General features: G+C 44.2%; 1 protein-coding gene across 2 annotated transcripts in view; it reads right to left on the reverse strand.

Annotated features, from left to right (window-relative positions):
- esr1 (estrogen receptor 1) overlaps nucleotides 1-14074 on the reverse strand; it is a 207532-nt gene that overhangs the window by 13388 nt on the left and 180070 nt on the right. For both annotated transcript variants that reach the window (XM_073051431.1, XM_073051430.1), the window contains exons 6-7: nucleotides 6414-6547; nucleotides 2051-2234 (exon numbers count right to left, since the gene is read on the reverse strand). In XM_073051431.1, the coding sequence (XP_072907532.1) occupies nucleotides 2051-2234; nucleotides 6414-6547 (318 nt within the window). The remainder of the gene's footprint in view (nucleotides 1-2050; nucleotides 2235-6413; nucleotides 6548-14074) is intronic.

Consider the following 14074-nt stretch of genomic DNA (forward strand, 5'->3'; position numbering starts at 1 on the left):
CCCACTAGATGAAAGGTAATTCTGGATTGAGCGTTGTGTAATGTACCAGATTTGATTAGGGAGCTTAAGGTAAAGGAATCCTTAGGAGGCAGTGATCATAATATGATAAAATCCACCCTGCACTTTGAGAGGGAGAAGATAATATTATAATTATTAGCATTATTGTAGAGTTAAAGGAATTAAAGAAAGCTGGAGAGAGAAGCTGGCCAAAGTTGATTGGAAGAGGACACTATTAGGGTTGACGGCAGAACAGCAATGGCTGGAGTTTCTGGAGGCAATTTGTAAGATGTTGGATAGCTACAAACCAGACTTGAACAAGTATTGTAGAAGGAGGATGAGGCAACTGTGGCTGACAGGGCAAGTCAAAGACAGAGAGGGCATATAATAAAATTAGTGCAAGTTAAAGGATTGAAAACTTTTTAAAAAATCAGCAGAAGGCAACTAAACATGCCATAAAGAGAGAAAAGATGAAATATGGAGATAAGCGAGTCAGTAATATAAAAGAGGATACCAAAAGTTTTTCCAGATACAAAAAGAGTAAAAGAGAGGTGAGAGTGGAAAACGATACTGGAAAGGTAGTAATGAGGGGATAAAAAATTGGCAACAAACTTGCAACACTCTTCACTGTGGAAGCTGGACAGAAATTCGAGAGTGTCGGGGCAGTAGTGAGCGTAGTTGCTATTACTGAGGAGAAGGCACTTGGTAAGCTGAAAGGTCTGAAGGTAAACATTGATGAACTTCAACCAAACCATCAACTGTGGACAATGAAGACAGGAGCTCATCAATGGCTTATGTCCCACTGGGAGCTAAGGGCCCAAGAAGAAGAAAGAGCCCGCCTTCAGTGATTGGGAAGATATTGGAGCCAATCATTAAGGATGAGGTTTCTGGGTACTTGGAGGCAAAAGATAAAACAGGCAAAGTCAGCAACACTAAGGGGAAATCTTGCCTGTCGAATTTGTTGGAATTCGTTGAGGGAATAACAGGCAGGATGGACAAAGGAGAGTCAATGGATGTGGTGAACTTGGATTTTCAGAAGGCCTTTGACAAGGTGCTGCAAAATGAGGCTGCTAAAGGAGAGCCCATGGTATTACAGGAAAGGTACTGGAATGGATAGAAGATTGGATGACTGGCAGGAGGAAAAGAGTAGGAATAAAAGAGACCTTTTTCGGTTGGCTGCTGGAGACTAATGGTGTTTCGCAGGGGTCCGTGTTGGGACCGTTGCCTTTCACATTATGTGTCAATGATTTGGATGACAGAATCGATGGCTTTGTGGCCATGTTTGTGGATGATACAAACATAGGCGGAGGGGCAGGCCAAGTTGGTGGTACAGAAGGCAAATGCAATGTTAGTGTTCATTTTGAGAGGGCTAGAATACAAGAGCAAGGATGTGATGCTGAGGCTTTATAAGGCACTGGTTAGACTGCACTTGGAGTATTGTGAGCAGTTTTGGGCACCTTATCTAAGAAAAGATGTGCCGGCATTGGAAAGTGTCAGAGGAGATTCATGAGAACGATTCAGGGAATGAACGGTTTAACGTATGAGGAGTGTTTGATGGCTCTGGGCCTGCATTCGCTGAAGTTTAGAAAAATGAGGGAGGATCTCATTGAAACCTATCAAATGTTGAAAGGCCTAGATAGAATGGATGTGGAGAGGATGTTTCCTATCGTGGGTAAGTCTAGGACCAGAGTGCATTCCTCAGAATAGAGGGATATCTGTTTAGAACAGAGATGAGTAGGAATTTCTTTGGTCAGAGGATGCTGATCTGTGGCATTCATTGCCACAGACACTTGTGGAGTCCAAGTTATTGAGTATATTTAAGGCATAGGTTAACAGGTTCTTGATTAGTCAGGGTGTTAAAGGTTATGGGGAGAAGGCAGGAGAATGGTGTTGAGCGGGATAGTAAATCAGCCATGATGGAATGGGGGAGCAGATTTGGTGGCCCGAGTGGTCTAATTCTGTTCCTATGTCTTATGGTCTTATCATTCTCTGTAAGACAGACATTGTTAGGAGTTACGGTTCGCTGCCAGTTGACCGGGTACTGAGTGCTCACCTCATGTGCCTGATGTGGGAGAGGAGGAGGAGGAGCTGGGCTAGCCGCCGAGACTGCTGCTGCAGTGACAGCCCGGCCCTGGTGATAAAGTGAACCAAAGTGTCAGTGATTTTGTCCAAGATGATCTGGATCTGCTCACTGTTGTTCAGGGCTTCCATGGTGCTTGAGAGGAAGGGGAACACACCTGCAGGGAAGCAGAGAAACCAGTTAGGAAGTGAGAACGTTACAGAGCTTGGAGGCTAAACCTTTCGGTGGCAGCTTGCCTTTATATAGCACCATTAATGTTGCACGACATCCCAAGGGTGTAGAAATAGGTCCTTCAGTCCACGATGTTGTGCCAAACTAAACAAAATTTTCCTACTTCAACTAATCCCTTCAGCCTGCACTTTGTCCATGCCCCTCTGTTTGTGGGCCTTAAACACCTCTGTTGTGTCTGCTTCCATCACCACTCCTGGCAGTGCCTTCCAGATGCCCACTGTTCTGTGTAAGAGTTTCTCCTGAACATCTCCTTCGAGCTCTCCCCCTCAAATACACGCCCTCTAGTACTAGGCAGTTCAAACCTGGATGAAAGATATCAGATGGCTCTCATAACTTAATACATTTCTATCAGGTCTACCCTCAGCCTCCTCTACTCCTGAGAAAACAATCCTAGTTTGTCCAACCTTTCTCTAAGCACAACTCCTCTAATCCAGGCAGCACCCTGGTAAACTACTTCCGCACACTCTCCAAAGTTTCCACGTCCTTCCTATAAATTTCCTATAAGTTTCCAGTCCTTCAGCAGAACTGAATGCAATAACCATTTGAATACTAGATGACCAAAACATTGCCCCTAGTGACAGGGATAGGGAAGCAGGTAATTCAACAGCCTCTGGTGTGGACTCTTGCACATTGGTGGACAACTTACTCTGTGAACGCATGAGGTCTGAAAGGCATCAGAGATCTTGGGAGAGTGGTGGAAACAGTCCGAGTTGTACGCAGACACAGGTACAGGGCTTGTTATGTTCAAGTGATTGAAGTTAATTAAAGGATCGCCTTACAGGGATCTCATTCCAGTGTAACATTATTAAAGCATGGTCCTTCTGGGAAATCTTATTCTAAAATGGAGATTACATCACTAGGTAACAACCTGATGTAAAGATTATATCGGAAGCACAGAGATGATACAGAAATTCACTGGGGGCATCCAGATGAATTTACAGGCAATCAATATCATGTTTCACTCGTGGGGTTGGGGAGAGGGGGAAAGAAAGTCAGTGTATAATGAAAAGTGTAGCAGTATCACATATCAAATCATCAGGCAGGTGCCCTTGGACCCTTTCTCAAATGATAGATGACCAATTTTCAAAAATTGTGGTGAGGATAGACTAGTTGTAAGGAGAAACTTAATTACCCGGTCAGATTGAGGAGAAAAAATGGTCACAGCTATCAGGGGAGTTGAGAATTTGCTTGAATCACAATGTATTGATTTTGTTGACCAATTATTAGTTTTCCATTTCCCACAGTAAAACTCATTACGTCTCCTTCAAGAACAGATTAATTCACACAAGGGCTATTGTTCCATTTGATTAAAAACAAATTGAATAAAGGCTTCTCCCTCAACCAGCTATCTGTGCCTTTGATCTCTGTGCCCAGAGCAAGATGGTTAATGCTGTACTTTCCTTTTATGTCACTTTCTCGGATTTTGCGCTGATCTTTCACTGGAAGATTGGCAGGGATATTCTAAATTGCTTATCCTGCTCATCATCTCTTTTCAATTTGTCTCCATTCTGATTTTTTTTGTCCCTCATTCACACTCAGTGGCCACTTTATTAGGTACACCTACTTGTTACTATCCTGCTTGGGGGCGCAATTATATCAGCGCCGGACTCTGGAATGAAGGCTCCTGAGTTCGAATCTGAGTCGGGTTGAGCGTTGAGGATTGAGCTAGCAACTCGGCCTCGTAAAAACAAGAATAGCTTGCTACGGAAACACCGTTGTGACGGTGACCCGATAACTCCACTGCCGAGTTAAAGGCTATTCTTCTTCTTCTTCTACTTGTTAATACAATTATCTTATCAGCCAATCACGTGGCAACAACTCAAGATATAAAAGCATGCAGACATGGTCAAGAGATTCAGTTGTTATTCAGACCAAACATCAGAATGAGGAAGAAATGTGATCTAACTGACTTTGTCCATGGAATGATTGTTGGTGCCAAATAGCCACACATTATAACAGTGATGTGCAGGAGAACATCTCTGAATGCACAAGGCATTGAACCTTAAAATGGGTGGATCGCAGCAGCAGAGGGCCAGAAACGTACACCAAGTGGCCACATTATTAGGTTCAATAAATACCGAACATAGTGGCCACTGAGTGCATGTGCTTTATTATGTCAAGTATCACTAAATTATTCTATATTAGATTTTTTCTTTGCAGCCTGCACTGGTAGACCTAAGAACATAATAAAAATACTTTCTTTAATGTCTCAAGAATGGACCTCCAACTGTAAATATGACTTCATAAAGGGGATGAAGGACATTAAGGTAATAGGTGGGATCCAGAAAGGATTTATGAGAATAGTTTCAGGAACGATATGCACTTTCATTCTTGAAAGACCTAGATGGAGATGACTTGCAGAAGATGTTTCCAATAGTGTGAGAGTCTAGGTCCAGAGGGCTCCATCTCCAAATAGAAGAACGTCCCTTTAGAACAGAGATGAGGAGGAAATTCTTTAGCCAGAGAGTTATGGATCTGTGGAATTCATTGCCACAGGCGATCATGGTGGCCAAGTTATTGGGTATACTTAAAGTGGATGCTGATAGGTTCTTGATTAGTAAGGGTGTCAAAAGCACAGGGAGAAGGCAGGAGAATGGGGTTGAGATGGAAAAGTAAATCAGCCATGACCAAATGGTGGAGCAGACTCAATGGGGCAAATGGCCTATTGTCTTAGGTCTTATGAGGGACTACATTTATAAGGACAGATTAGAAGAGGCTAGGACCACTTTCTTCCTCTTTGTAGTTTAATACCAGTGGAAGTAATCTGCTGTTTTCTGGTGTCCAAGCAGAAGATCTCCAGAACTTCTCCCTCTCAGTGAGTCAGCAACGTACCTCAGGCACTCAGTGCAGGCATTCTCCAACGGAGCCAGTGCCAGCCTCCCTGTCAGGGTTTGGAGGCCAGTAATTGTTCAACACCAATTATATTCTGTCGTGACAAGGCTCTTTTTCTATGGTCAGCCCACAAGGGCAAGTTTCCATTTTAAACCTCTCTCCCGCATTTCTTAGAACCATAGAGTCATACAGCACAGAAAAAGGCTCTTTGAAGCATCAAGTCCTAGTGGACCACAACACAACCATTTACACTAATTCTCTTTGTTACACAGTATATATATAACATTATTAACAAGTCCTTCTGACCAAGATGCTGGTCGTGCCACCTTTTAACCTATTCTGAGATCAATACAATCCTTCCATCCCACATAGCCTCCCCTTTTTCTATTATCAACATGCCTCTCTGAGAGTTTCTTAACTGTCGCTAATGTATCTGCCTCTACCACCACCCCTGGCAGGGTGATCTACACACCCACCACTCTCTGTAAAGAACTTTCCTCTGACATCCCTCCCATACCTTCCTCCAATCAGCTTAACATTACGTCCCCTTGTAGTAGCCACTTCCGCCTTGGGAAAATGTTTTTAGCCATCTACTCGAGCTATGCTCCTTATCATCTTGCAGCCCTCCGTCCAGAACATTTCACTCTGAAGGGGAAAGCCCGGGCTTGCTCAGCCTATTCCGCCCACACTCTGCATCTCTGTACAGCAGGCAACCAACCTACTCATCTGCATGTCTTTGGAACGTGGGAGGAACCTGGAGCCCTTGGGGGAAATCCACATGGTTATAGGGAGAACAAGCAAACTCCACATGGACAGTGAGGAGGTCAGGACTGAACCTAAATCACAGGAGCTGCGAGGGAGCAGCTCTACCCACTGTGCCGTTCTTGCTCTCCAATGCCTCATGCCCTCCTCTACGTCACCGACTAATCCCTGGGCTGTACGATATCACACCGGTTAGCGGAAGCTTTAGAGCACCAGCTGTAAGGTCGGGGTTCAAATCCCACCGCTGTCTGTAAGCAGTTTAAACGTTATCTCCGTGACTGCGTGGATTTTCTCCGTCTGCTCCAGCTCCCCCTCACATTCCAAAGACTTACAAGTTAGTAAGTTGCAGGTATGCTATGTTGGCGCTGGAAGTATTGGGACACTTGTGGGCTGTACCCAGTACATCTTGGACTGTGTTGGTCATTGCCGCACACCATGCATTTCATTGTATGGTTTTGTGAGCACGTGACAAATAAAACTAGTCTACAGTGATGGTAGCAGAATGACTCACCGGAGTTCAGCAGGATGATGGCCTTCAGGCAGATGTACTCCTGACAGTGGAGCTTCAGCAGTCGGAAACGAGACACCGTAGCTAGCAGCATGTCAAATATTTCCACCATTCCTTCCACATATTTCCCTTCATTCCTGATGCAACAAATTGGAAACGTGCAAGTTTAGCCAGTTCACTTTAAAGAAAAATGGCAGCCAAGGAATTTTATTAACCAAAATGAGAAGTCATCATTCTGCTCCATGGAAAGAGTCAGCTATGAATGGAATGCTGGAGGCAGGTAACGGAGGGGAAAAACAAAGGTAGATGAAATCCAATGTGGGCAACGGTGCAGCCATTTGCTTTAGGCTCATCAGTTTCCAGGTGGTGAATGACCGGGAACTCTAAACAAGCAAAAAGGTTCGGGAGGCCATACATTCTGACAAGTGATTAAATGGTTAAATGTTGCACTTTTACCTTAATGAGGTTAGAATACAAAGGTGGAGCGGGTAAGTCATAGTTCAGTGCACAGCATCTTGGGCACACCCCAAATACATTGTGTAACATATTCTATTTTGAGCACCGTATGAGAAATGATATATTGCTCTCTGAACAGGTACAGCATAGAATGAGACCAGGTTATAATACGAGCACTACAAATTACAGAAACACAACTGGTTTTCAGAGAAGGTTAGAGCATTAAGGAGCAATCTAATTAAGGTGTTCAAGCAGCTAAAAGGATTAGATTGGACAGACACACTTTGATTATTAAGTGCATGTTCCCTTTTCCTTGATTATTGTTTCATTCTAGCAGAATGTGTTTGAATTTGAAGCTTTGCCACTAGATGTGAAATCAGGAAATACATTTTCATGAAGGCTAGAAGACATGTGAAACTCTCTGCGTGGAAGTTATGGATGCTGGAACAAGTGGAACATTGAAAGCTAAAACTATCATACTCCCACCTTTCCCTTACGGAAAAAACACGCAAAGTCTGGCAGGCAGGCCTGACTGCAGCTGAGAAAATTGTATTCCAATGTTGGAAACCTCCCCGTGATATTTCAAGTACTCACTGGCTTCGGAGCTCTTTGGACATTTCTTGCCTGGAATTATCATCAGCAAGAATAAATGATGCACGACCAAACACAATCTTAACGTGGGCTAATTTGATATCTAACAAAAGATCTTCTGTTAAAATTGGAATGCCCTGTCTGTGTCTGCACTACTATTCAGTTGCTTGGTGGAGAGGAGAGGGATAGGGGGAGAGAGGGGTGGAGGGGGAGAGGAGGGAGGGGTGGAGAGGGGGGTGGGGATGAGGATGAGGGGTGGAGGGGGGATGGCGATGAGGGGTGGGGGTGGTTGGGTTAAACAGTCAAAATGTAATTGGCAACTGGTTGTATTGAATGTAATTCGTTGGTGACGCAATAAAATTAATGATAAAAAAAAGCTAAAACTATCATCAATGAAGGTGGATCCTCCTTGACTGATAGAAGAGGCTAGAGGGGCCAAATGGCAGCTGTGTAGCCTCGGTTGTTGTGTGGACCAGGCCCTCGTGCTGTGGTGTTGCCTGTTACAGCCACCCAGGGGAGGAGGGACCAGAAGCGAGGTGGGAGAGAACACAGGCACAGCAGGTGCGTTGGAAATATCGTCTGTGCTGGGCTGGGGACTGACCCCTCCCATCTGTGCTGCTCTCCACTTTTCATTCCATAGAAGACGAGCAGGATTGCTTGCGGTGGACGCAGCACCAGACAAGCTGATTTGCATTCATCAGTGCGAAATGAGGAACTGCTGCATACACGATTTTGCAGAAACGTGGCTCCAGGACAACAGCCCGAGCACCATCGGTCTTCAGGCCATACCACTCAGGGTCTTGTGCTAACATCATTTTTTGTGACTATATGCGCTATGTGCTGTTTGTGACTGCATGTTCTACGTTTTGTATCTTGGTCCCAGAGGAACACTGTTTAGTTAAGCATGTGTATGGCTGAATGACAATTAAACTTGACCTGGAATTAATGATCCTAAGTAAACAGTGTTACAGCTCTTAATTTGGACAGCACCAATGAATACACACTGATGTTCAGTGTAAAGGCTAACATCCAACCCTTTCGATCACTTTTTATACTTGTCTGCTAATCTGCACGTTTGGCCCTCCAGATCTTTTCACTCCATTTGAGTTCCCGGCCATTCATCAGCTGAAAACTGATGAACCTGAAGCAAATGGCTGCACCATTGTCCACATTAAACTTCATCTACTTAAGTACTTCACAGAAATAAAATAACAGATAGTGCTTAATGTGAAACCAGTAGCAATTGTAGGATGATAGAAAATAGAGCAAACGGATCTGTGAATACAGGTCCATAATTCACTGTAAGTGTCATCACAGGTGGACGGGGCTGTAAAGAAAGCTTCTGGCTCATTGGCCTTCATAAATGAATGCATTGAGATGGGATGTTATGTTGAAGTTGTATAAGGCGTTTGTCAGGCCTAATTTGGTGTATTGTGTGCAGTTTTGGTCACCTACCTATAGGAAAGATGTTAACAAAGTTGAAAGAATACAGAGGAAATTTACAAGGATGTTGCTGGGTCTGGAGAAGCTGATTTATACAGGAAGATTGAATAGGTTAAGACTTTATTTCTTAGAATGCAGAAGATTGAGAGGAGATCTGATAGAGGCATATGGTATTATGAGGGATATAGATAGGGGAAATGCAAGTTTGGATAGGTACATGGATAATAGGGATATGGAGGGCTATGGTCTCGGTGCAGGTCGATGGGATCTAAATGGTTTTGGTATGGACTAGATGGGCCAAAGGGCCTGTTTCTGCACTGTACCTCTCTATGACTCTATGAGATATATTACTGTATAATAAGGTTAATAATGATGTCGCTAGATAATACTGCTGCCAGTTCACTATATTAAAAATGATTTTCCACATTACCAGTGCACGTTGGGCATATTCACTTCAAATAAAGTTGAACAACTTCACTAAAAACTACAGGAGCTTCACTCTCATACTCCCTCTATGCTGCAAGTTCCCCATTTCCAACAGAGACCGGTCCATCATCTCTCAAAATAAACACCCGGCAAATGAGAACAAACCCCATTTGATGAAGACAAGTTTCTGTCTCGAAAGCCACTCCGGCCGCGACTGCAAGACACAACAGGGTTGCAGGATTAAAGCACAGCACACCATGAAAACCAGCCTCTCCATGGACTCTGTCTGCACTTCTCATCGCCTTGCTAAAGCATAATCAAATGCCCTACCCATCCCAGAAGATGAAAAACCTTGAAAGCACATACAACCAGGCTCAAGAACAGCTTCTATCCTGCTGCTATAAGACTACTGAACAATTCCCTTGTGTAATAAGGTGGGCTCTTGACATCACTAGCTACTTCCTGGTAGCCTTGCATCTTATTGTCTGCCTGCGCCGCACCTCCTCTCTAACTGAAAATTTGTATTTTCCCTTGACCCAACTTTATGTAGATACGTGATCAAATGATTTGAATGGATGGCGCTGTACCTCAGTTCATGGCACAAGATGTCGATATTCTGATGAGGGTCTTTTTAATGACCAAGTTTCCCTTTAACAGAAGCCTTATCGATTTGGAGGAGTACACACTTGCATGGAGCAGGTTCCTGCAGAGTCCCTAAAGGCTGCTCTCTATGCTACTGACCCAAATTTCTCAACTGGATGGGCTCCAGCAGCTCACCCTTGTCAGTGCAATAGGAAACGTGCTGACAGACGTCATCATTGGAACACAATAGTGCAACTCCAGATGAGGAGTCAACTTGAGTATCAAAACGTTCCCGCCTCAGCTCACCGCTCCACCACTATCTCTGAAACCATATAAACAATAAAGAATTGATTGAGATAGGGATGGTGCATTGTATTTATTCAGAGTAACAGCTCAGAACAGACCCACACAGTCCAATGAGCTGTACCACCCAGTTAATTAATCAGGGCAATTTGCAATGATTAATTAACCTGCTAACCGGTACATCTTTAGACTGTGGGAGGAAACCAGAGCACCCCAAGGAAAGCCCTACACTCACAGGGAGAATGTACAAACTTTTATCAGAGAGCGCCAGAATTGAACTCTGAGTGCTGGAGTGCGCCAAGCTGTGTAGTGTTGTGCTAACCATTATGCTTTCCTGGTGCCTCAATTTTGTGTAGCAGACACAATCTAAACCAGCCACTGAAAGCCAAGTCTTACCCTTCAATGTACAAATCAGTCACCAGTTCTATGATTAGTGTTAGTTTTGCAAATTAACCTCACTGGCATTGGAAGTTCACTTCTAAAAGTATGGATTCCCATTCTTTCAATTTTTAATTGTTGTTTGTGTTCTTGCAAATATTTTCTTACTTTCTCTTTGTTCTTCCTCACTAAAATATACTGTATACCTTTAAAGAGAATATTTTCACAATCTCAGGAACACTCCAAAATGTCTCCCAGGCATTCAAATACACTCGAAGTAGAGTTACGGCAACAATGCAGGAAACACAGTGGCCCATTTGCACGGCAAGATCCCTTCAATAGCAAACCAACACTGGCCTTTCCATTTAATCACGTTGACTGTGAGCTAAATATTGGCCAGAATACTGAGGGATATCTCCAACTCTTCAGTTACGCTGTCAATAGTTACAGCCAACACACCCCAAGATGCACTGGGGCAGCCCGCAAGCATTGCCACACACTCTGGCACCAACGTTGTATGCCTACCATGTTCAGCAAAATAACACAGAATACCACAAACCAGAGCTCACTAAGCAAAGAGGGAACTGCGATGAAGCAAGCCCCATTCCTCCATCCAACCCACTCACATGCACAGTGCTCTAATCTCAGGAACCTCAAAAGTTTGCATTACACCCACCTGAAAAGGCAGATGAGGCTTCAGTTAAAATCACTCCCTTAGGATTACATTGGAGTGCTGGCCTATAGTCTTATGCTCTGAGGAAGGCCTTGAACCCCCAACCTTGTGATTCAACAACTAGAGAACTAGTAATGGAGCTGCAGTGCTCCACATCCTTTTCTGCGGATGAATTGTCATTTCCTTCTCAGTCCTTAAAGTGGTAAATTCTCAGGCCTTTAGTCCAGCTGCTTATGGAGATAGATGGCTGCACTTCCCATTCCTGGGTTCCTGGATGGCTAGGGTGTTGCTTTGCCGCAATGTGTCAGCTTACACTTCCAGAAATACCCATAACAATAATAAAACGTACATTACAGCCATCTTCCTTCACAGCAAGGACTGGCCACGGTGGGCAATATGCATCCTCACAAAGGGGATGGACTGGGTGGCAGCAAAGACTTCATTTTTGTGTATTTAAGTGAACTCTGGAACGGGAATGCGCCCCAAGGTAAACCCAAGTTAATGTGCATCGTCAGGATGAACAGTAGGTAGAACATCTGCCACCGAATTCTCAACGTCCCCAAGCAGGTGGTGGATTCTGATTTCCAAGGCACCACCGCAAGTCATCATGTAGCAACCAGGCGTCAATGCCTGTCTGGTGACCTTGTGGCTTTCAGCTCCAATGGGCAAACATGGCACTGGGCACAGGGCACAGAATGCTGCCTGTACTGCCATTCATAGCGCTCTTCAGTCTCCCATTCTGAACTCTCTGGACTTGACAAAGGTTACACGGAGAATGGGGTTGAGAGGAAATATAAATCAGCCGCGATGCAATGGTGGAGAAGACTTGATGGGCTGAATGGCCTAATTTTGCTCCTGGGTCTTGTGGCCTTGTAGTCACCATGAGGGCTCAGCCCCGACCAGCAGCTACACGGCAAGTAGGGTGAAAAGAAGAGCGGAAAGAGGCAATGGGCGGCCACTCTTATCCAGCCTGGCTGCTACCAATAAATGATTTTAAAAATCACTGAAGACATTAAAACTGGATCTCCCCCTTCCTCTATCCCATTGAAATCAGTGAAAACATCACTCCCGAGCTGATGCCAGTTGCTCATGGGGGTTCACCTCGGTGGTGGTGGGGATCATTCACAGCATCACACTTCCCTCATTCAAGCCTTATTAAGTCCAGCACAAGAGTGCATTCATGTGAAATACCAGGAGAAGCTATCAGAAACCGTAGCACTCTTCTCTTTCACTGAACATGAATATGTCTGCTTGACTACGTTAAAAAGCCAGCACAAAATGAATTCTCCAAGCCAGATTTGTAAACGTAGATCTGTAAATCTGATTTGAATGAGTCCTTACTCTGCATTCCCTTTCTCCTCCATGTGTCTTTACCCGTGCAAACGGCTGCAGTCAGCCTGGTGACTCACTGCTGGCTTAGAGTGCAGGAGACTGCTGGTGGCCTTCAAGGATTAACCTCCAGCAGCTCTGGGTCGAGACGGCCTGGATGAGGACCATGCCATAAGCCGGAATCGGTGCCGATGGCCTGATAGACAGCAGCCAGGGGAACTGGAGAGTGTAGCGAGATCACGACTGTATTTGTCCTGAAAGAAAATTGAGATCACACCACTCTCTCACCTCCAGTGCCCCTGGCTGCTTCACTGATCACTGTCAGTCTGTGCCCTTCAGTCACATTCTCAAAGTACTCCTTGGCAATTCTGGTAATCTGCTAGAAGCAGATTGGTAAACTGCTGGGACAGCCTCCCAACCACTTTGACCAGACCCCTAATCCCTACAGTCTGCACTGCTAAGGCAGTAACCAGATGTTGAGTGATAACTGGAAGCTGAGATACCATCAATCAAGCATTAATGATGGTTAGGTGGGTTTGGAGTACATATCGGTGCTTTATCCAAAATGCACCTCTCCTTATTCCATCCATTACGAGATATTAAATATCAATCCTCGGAAGAATGATTTTCCCCAGAGTAGGAAAAACAAAGCTAACATTTGGTTTAGTCTCAGTCACTAATGTCAACAGGATGAAGGGGAAGATGAGCAAGAACTCTTACTTCCAACATGGAAATGAAAAACTGAGAGGTGACCAAAGGGTATAAGGAAGTAACCTGTAGGGATCAGGGATATAATCAAAAACTAAACATTCCAGATGGAGAGTACATGTTGGGAAATACTACTTCACATGTGGAACTTGGGTAATCACTGAGTGATTCAGGAATCCATTGTACACTACGATAGTGAGCTAGTAAACAGAGGTCTCACCTGTGTCTATCTTCCAGTTACATGTTGAAATAATATTTCTCAATTTTATTACTATTAAATTACCCGCTAGTGATCCCATTTCACTGCAGTCTTGCAATTCAGTAACAGTCAGACATTCTGTTGCCTAGAAATTCACCCTCTGTCAGAAGCACTAACACTAACACCAGTATGTTGTGTCCTAGCACATGAATTTCAATGGAATTAGCCTTGGTGGCAAAGGACAATACTATAATCTGACCCAATATGGGGAAAGAATCTCAAGGCATAAATTTCTATTTGAATTATTTCTCCTTTGGATATTGATGTAGGTGGCAACCTTGGCTCCCTTCCCTGGTCGTGCTTGGGTGGTTTACCTGACCATGTTGGTTTTTGACCAGAGTTGCACATGGGCCAGATATAAAAGACAATGGGCCTTTACCCGTAGCACTTTTGACAAATTTGTGGTTTAACTCACTGACTCTAGCTTTTGATCAGCTGATTTTGTTTCAAACAAAAACTGAGTTCAAATTCCATCACCCTGGTGGAATTGAACTTGTGTTCCTTGTATTGTGAGTC

Source organism: Hemitrygon akajei, chromosome 7 (assembly GCF_048418815.1).
Source record: "Hemitrygon akajei chromosome 7, sHemAka1.3, whole genome shotgun sequence".
Classification (NCBI taxonomy): Eukaryota; Metazoa; Chordata; class Chondrichthyes; order Myliobatiformes; family Dasyatidae; genus Hemitrygon; species Hemitrygon akajei.